Source organism: Labrus bergylta, chromosome 16 (genome assembly GCF_963930695.1).
Source record: "Labrus bergylta chromosome 16, fLabBer1.1, whole genome shotgun sequence".
In the NCBI taxonomy this organism is placed as follows: domain Eukaryota; kingdom Metazoa; phylum Chordata; class Actinopteri; order Labriformes; family Labridae; genus Labrus; species Labrus bergylta.
In genome coordinates, this window is record NC_089210.1 from 16,603,091 (window position 1) to 16,610,213 (window position 7,123).

General features: G+C 43.2%; 1 protein-coding gene across 2 annotated transcripts; it reads right to left on the reverse strand.

Annotated features, from left to right (window-relative positions):
* Positions 1 to 82: 82 nt before the first annotated feature.
* On the reverse strand, positions 83 to 7,067 carry kctd13 (potassium channel tetramerization domain containing 13). Of its 2 annotated transcripts, none has more exons than XM_020653252.3 (7): positions 6,663 to 7,067; positions 4,980 to 5,240; positions 4,508 to 4,677; positions 3,990 to 4,073; positions 2,942 to 2,994; positions 2,555 to 2,750; positions 83 to 1,527 (listed from the first exon to the last, which is right to left on the reverse strand). In XM_020653252.3, the coding sequence occupies exons 2-7, from the start codon at positions 5,215 to 5,217 to the stop codon at positions 1,279 to 1,281; spliced, it is 990 nt and encodes a 329-aa protein (XP_020508908.1). In that variant the 5' UTR covers positions 5,218 to 5,240; positions 6,663 to 7,067; the 3' UTR covers positions 83 to 1,278. The 2 variants fall into 2 exon arrangements, with proteins under 2 accessions (XP_020508908.1, XP_020508907.1); XM_020653251.3 differs by having other exon boundaries at positions 3,990 to 4,079; positions 6,663 to 7,066.
* Positions 7,068 to 7,123: the final 56 nt, after the last annotated feature.

Consider the following 7,123-nt stretch of genomic DNA (forward strand, 5'->3'; position numbering starts at 1 on the left):
ACACTTTCCTGTGTCGACATTTCATTTAATTTCTTTATTAAACTTTCTGGACGAGCAGACAAACGAGAGCAGGAGTCGATGATGGATTGCACAAGTGATTTATTCAGAATATTCCCATGACCACGACAGGACGGATGTTCAGTTAGTGCATATAAAGGTGACTTTACTAACGAGGTGAGAGACACATTGACCTCATTGAGAGTGATTAGATTTACACAAGACACTGGTGAATAAACGACAGGACAAACTCGTCCTCTCCCTGAGGGTAAAACAAACACCGCCCAGTTTGAAACGCCGCCGCCGCCATCATCACTTTACGGACCAAAACATAGCGAGGGGACGTCGGGGTTTCAGGTATCAGACGTGACGAGAAGATAATGGCTCAGAATAAAAAAAAATGCAATATCAAAGAAATGGTCACGGTGTCCTGTTGAAACATTAAACCAAAAAAAAAACATGAAAGTTCACCGTCTCCGGGTCCAGAGTCAAAAATGTGACGTGTGCTCTCGAGTGCATCGTATCGTTCAGAGGATTAAAAAATGCACGCAAGGGGGCCGCGTCGCACAAAGATCGCAAACAATACATTAAATACCGACAATAAATTAGGTTCATAAATTAATTAATAATAAAAAAAAAAAACACATCTTGAAGCAACAGCAGTAATAATTTAAATAAAGAAAATTAAGCTGCTCAACAATCTCACTCATCCCTAAACACGCCTCCGCACTTCGATTCCAGTGTTTACGTTTTCTAACTAAACCTGACCGACCGCGGTGCGACGGGAGGAAAAGGCGGCGGGTGTTTAACGCCGTCTTTTTCCTTCAAGTCAAACGCGGAGGAGGTCGCCAGTGCATATCATCAAACTCCTACGCTAACAGTGGGGCTGCCTGCTCCGGGGAGAAATCCAACCAATCGGGTGGGGATTTTCTGGGGCCCGGATCAGCGACCCGCAGGAAGTTCCTTCACCTTTGTAAAGTAATACCTCCTCCAGTTTCACCTCCCAGGTGATCGTACACACATCCTAATTTATTATCTACACTTCCTTCTTTCTTGTAAACTAAAGCTTCTCTCTCTCTCTGTATCTCGCCCACTTCAGTTACAAATCAGTCATCAGCTCTCACGTCTGTGCAGAACAGAAGCACGTGCAGAGCCGTTGCTATGATCGAGGACATCATTCACTGAGAACATGAACACACACACACACACACACACACACACACACACACACACACACACAGGTGAACACGTTCCTCCATGTCCCGTGTTTTTTTCACATTATTAGTCCTTATAAACAGTCTGCTGGCCGGGCCCTCTTTCATCGTGCATTATGTGCCTCCTCACGTGGATTCTCCTCACTCGCCGGTCGCCTCCCACGGCGCCCTCCTCCTCTGATTGGCCGGCTCCCAGGGACGACCCGGGGCCTCTTGAGTCTAGGAGGTGTAGGCCGCCGGGACCGGATCCTCTGTTGTTCTCGTAGATGAGGATGTTGAGGGTTTCTTCAAAGATTCGAGCTTCAGGAAATTCAACCTGAAAAACAAAGACGGTGATTTATTTGTTTTAAAGTTTGAGTGGAAATGTTTTACATGAAATTCACTCTCCGTCTTTGAGAACATGTTGCAATAGTTTGCTGGTCTCTGTTAGTAATCCTGAGGCTGAATGTGTCGAGCTGTGTTTTTGATCAGACTGTGACGTCGTCAGCGGGAGACGAGCACAGAGACTGTTGTCATTATTTTCAATACTTCATGATTCCACATGTTTCAAAACGATATCTCTGTTATAATGATAGGATCAAAACATACCAACGCTTACACATCTTTTTCATAACACCGGTGTGTAGGAGAGAAATTAATCCTTCAAAAATTGCAGAAATACCTCAGCGACATTTCTTTATTGACAGTTTGCAGGAGTTCGCCTCCTTCTTTAAATAAAGGTAAAAAATAAATTTCCCAATATTGGGTATGACTTTGATTTTTTTTGCCATGGTATTGAAACTGGTCTCGATATTGTTCTATTTTTTGTTTTTTAAGATTTATTTTTGGGCTAGATAGGACAGCGGATAGAGTTGGAAATCAGGGAGAGAGAGAGAGATGGGAATGACATGTGGGAAAGGAGCCACGGGTGGGATTTGAACCTGGGCCGCCCGCTTGGAGGACTACAGCCTCCATACATGGGGCGCGTGCACTAACCACTGCGCCACCAGCGCCCCTATTGTTTGATCTTTACTATTGTCACAGTGAGGTTTTAAATTCTGGTATCGTGACAACCCTCAGGAGACGACTGGACGATGGAATAAAATGTGCTGAAGGTGAATAACCTAACAGTAAAAATCAAAAGGTTACACAATGTTTTCCAGCACGACGACTGGAAATGTTAAAAGAGTCCAGATGTGTGTTTCTTAACATCTGTTCGGGTTGCTGGTGTGCACATTTGGTAACCTCCCGACAGCAGCAGGCTGCTGTTCTGTTTTCTGTTTGTGCTAAACTCCCGAGCAGAAACCAAAGAAACACACTTCTTAACATCTTAGCATTCAGGGCTTTAACGTCCTCATCCTTACTTTGGTCTGCTTCTTCTCGGTGGCGTAGACGATGGAGGTGCAGCACACTTCAGCGATCTTGCGGCCCTCGCCGTAGAAAGACCAGCAGCAGATCTCGTCGCCCAGCACGTCTTTCACAAACAGGACGCGGCCGTTAAACCGCAGCACCAGCTTGTCAAAGAGTTCGATGTTCTTCAGCAGGTTGTCGTCAGAGTTGCTGGTCACAGAGAGACAACGGGGTAAGGGATTACAAACTGAGGAGATTAAAGAGCGCTCTTAGTTTTTTAATAAGAAAGTTGAAGTGACAGGAAAACACGAGACGCTGAACGTTTATCATGACAGGATCACGACTTTCACACTCTAAGAAAACTCCTGAAAAACTCCAAGAATCAACGCTGTGTGTCGTACCTGGTGTAAGAGTATTTGTTGTTTCCTCGGTTGTTCTGTAGTTTCACCACTGGCTGCAAAGACAAGAAACAGAAATCATCCAGAGTAAATCTGCAATCTGAGGCTCGTGCAGTCGATTCATCCGGACAGTAAAGCGCTGATTGTGCTCTCCGGAGTTCTTTCATGACGCGTTTGATCGCTGAGTAGAGCAACGCTGCACGTCCGTCATTGTCTCTATGACAACAGTCTGTGGACAACGGCCGCTGTATGACCGACACTGCTCCATTACTTTTTATTGCATTTTTTTTTTTTTTGGATCGTTTATATCTCGATCTTTCTGAAAAGTTGAAAGATTTTCAACTCGAGGGCTCGGAGAGGCCGAACAAAAAAGGCGTAGTTGTAAAAAAGACTCTGCATTTTTTTCTCCAGGCGGCCGTCTGCTGCTGTGAACGCTCTCTACTCATTTAAAACAATTTAAAAAAAGAGGCAACTTAAAAGTCCTCTAAGAGTTAAATAATGAAAATAAAATCATTTCTGACATAGTTTACATCTTCAATTCCAGTGAAACACAAAGAGACCCCGCAGACTTTTCTAACTGACTGGTGATCTAAACTAAATCATCTGCTTACCGTCTGTACAGAGAAACTATGACACCTGGTACAAGGGAGTACATCGCACAGTTAGGATCTCTTAGCTTCAAACATCGTCGTCATCGGCGCTCCTGACTGAGAGCTAATGTATTCACCAGGATCCTGAAGAGAGTGTGGAAACACGAGCACACCAGACCCATCCTGCACTCTCTACACCGGCTTCCTGTCTCACTCAGGATCAATATCAGATCTCATTACTCGTCCATCAATGCCCCTCCAGACCTCAGAGAACTGCTCACCCCACAAACTCCCACAAGACACCTCAGACACCCAAACTCCCTCAGACCCCCCAGGGCTCTACAGGAGGCACAGAGCCCTCTACTCTACTACTACTTATTCAGAATTTTTAGCACTTTGAGATGTGCTTCAAACGTAAAGTGCGATATAAATAAAATGTATTATCATTAACATTATTTTACCTTTCTACAAGTGGCGATCATCTTCTGTTCTTCTTTGGCCGAGGTGATCATGGGGATACGACAGACACTCTCAAAGACGTCCTTCTGTTTCTGAAGGGAGAGAAAGTTCAGTTATTGAAATTAATGTGCAACTTCTTCTTATACTTAGTATGACCAATAAGGCTTTCAGATTAAGGGCACGTATTCTTCTAAGGATCAAACTGAGGGCAGAAGAGCTCAGCTGGGTTTCGATCCACCCATCCATTATCTATTCCACTTTTCCAGACTACATCCTGGACTGTTCACCTGTCAATCACAGCGCTGACATATAGAGACAGACAACCAGCCACACTCACAGTCAAATTTAGAGTCAGCAGTTAAGCTAACGAGCATGTCTTTGGACTGTGGGAGGACGCCGGAGTACCCGGAGAGAACCCACACATGCACGAGGAGAACATGCAAACTCCACACAGAGAGACTCCTGTCAAACTGGGACTCGAAGCACTTTCATATCTAGTTCATCTGTGTCTTCAGTTTACCTGCATGGCACTGAGGCAGTGCTGGACGAGTCCCTGGACCCGATAGTACTGGGCCTCCTTGAGAACCTCATCCAGTTCTCTGTGATCCTCTGGAAGTGGCACTGAGCCATCTCGCAGGAAGTTCAAAACCAGTCCAAAATGTCGGCCAGACCGATCCAGAACCACCCAACCTGGGAGAGCAGAAGAATGTATTTATTTTGAAACCTTTAAAAAAAAGTAGACGATAAATGAGGTCCTAGCTGAACAGTACAAACACATCATGAATAATCATTTCCAGATGTTTGATAAGTCAGTATGGTCATTTATGAACACTTTAGAGCGGATCAACAGACACAGTTTCATCTTCACCGCCTCCTGTTTGGGAAACATCACCAAATATTAAGAACAAGTGTGGACACACCTTTCACATAGACACACTACAAAACACAAGAATTAATACTAAAAATAACAAGAAACAGATTGAGACACTCACCTTCTGAGTCTATGGTGACCTCAGTACTTCCATTACATATGCTCCGCAGCAGACTGTCCTCCTTGCTTAAAGTCTGGACGGTTGTGTAATGCAGCGAGCCGCCCACGTTTAATTTGACGTACTTGCTCCCCAGCAGACCTCGATTCCTGAGCGGGTCCGAGTCGTGGAAGGCAGGCTGGGAGACATCAGGCTGGGCAGAGTCAGCAGCATGACTGCCAACTGAAGCCTCAGCAGACATGGAGCTGAGGAGTCACTTCCTGACTGTGAGAAAGAAGAAACCCACAGCTGAACACTCCGCTCAGGAGAACAGGGCTCCAGATGTCTCAAAGCAAGAGTTACAGTTCTGTACAGCTGGACGAGCTTTAACGGGTTATACTCGGTCACTCAGCATAAGCAATCTTTACACATTGCACGGTATTATCAAGCTATGTGAAAGACTGCAGGTTCGACCCCTCAGTGACCTGACACAGCTGTACATAGTGAAGACTTCAGTCAATCCTGGCTGATCATCATTTATTCAAAGAGTTTAAGCTGCTTCTGTCCATCTACAGATTCATCCGGCCATCTCGCAGGACAAAGAGACTGAAACACTCGCATGTCTCTGCTGCGTTTACCTTTTTAAATCATTGATCGTGTTTACATTTTAACCTGTTTTGTATCTCTTGTAATTTATTGCAAATAAGACTTTAACTTCTTAATGTCTTTTTTAAGGGATGCACAATGTTATCTGCATAATATCAGCATAGGCAGAACATTTCTCCTACGTATGGCCAACATATCGGTCGTAGATATCAGCACATCCAGGAGACTGTAGGAATGAACCATAATGCTTCACCTTATCATGGGATGTATTTTAAGTTTGTGGACTCACCTCAGCTCAATTTTTTTGTCTCAGTCCTCATTCATTCTTTGTAATATAGCAATAGGTAAGATCTTTTACCTGCTTTTTGTAACATAACAATGAGTAAGATCTTTTACCTGCTTTTTGTAACATAACAATGAGTAAGATCTTTTACCTGCTTTTTGCAAAGTGTCTCGAGATAACAAATAAGAAATTGATTGATTGATTGATTGAGAAGTTTTAGGTCTGATCTACAGCTAGTTAAAATGTGTTGTACTGTATGAGCTCCACTTAGTGTATTTCCTACAGAGCTCACTGTCTGTCCGCAGGATTTGACAGTGATTACTTTAAAACAACAACAAAAAAAGTCGCCTGAAAATACATTTAGCATTTAATGTAAATGTAATGACTCTCAGTTTTATTACTGACTGTCGATAATTAAAAAGAATAAATGTAACAGTTAAATGTTGCTTCTCTTGTTTCAGGTCTGTTTTTAAAATACAGACTTTCACAATAAGAGTCAAATTGTTTCTAACACAGGAGAGACTTAAACACTTGAAAAAGGTCGATATCGACTAAAATAAGTTTTGAAATATCGGGAAAAATCAAATCTGTTGTCTGTGTGTTTTAATGATCCTCCACTTGGGGATAATACAGACAATCTTGGACCTTGAACATAGCTTTAAATATAGTCATGTGTTCATCAATTTAACCTTAACGTAATGTACGATGAATAAGACAAGAACTATCGTCAGCTCACAAAGAGACAGCACTGACTGACACCAGGTTAGTCACGACAATAAAGATGCTAGATGCTAATTTATCAAATAGTTTGTACTCACCACACTGAACATCAAACGCAGCTTCAAATATGAACCCAGGAGAGCAAACTATGAATGTAATAATCAGTCAAAGATTGATTAAAAAGGGCCAATCAGCTAGCATGAAGAGCTCAAAGCGCACAGATACATTTAAAACTCATCAGCCAGCGAAGCTAAATCAAAGCGGCTAACAACAGCTAGCTCTGCGTCACTCCCACGAATCCTCCTCTGAATATTACTATCGCTTCTTCTTCGCTGAATATTTAGGAACTAGCCACTAAACACGCAGCACGTTAATTTACACACGACCGGTTCCATTGTCGGGCATAAAGATTATTATCTGATGCTAACAGGAGAAGCTAGCTAAATAGGTCAGTCGGAAACGAAACCAGCGCATCTGCTTCCGCTGTTTTTCTTCTTCTGCGTTTACATTTCTGTGCAACGCAAGATGTGACGTAACGCGTCTGTCGCCTAGTGGAACA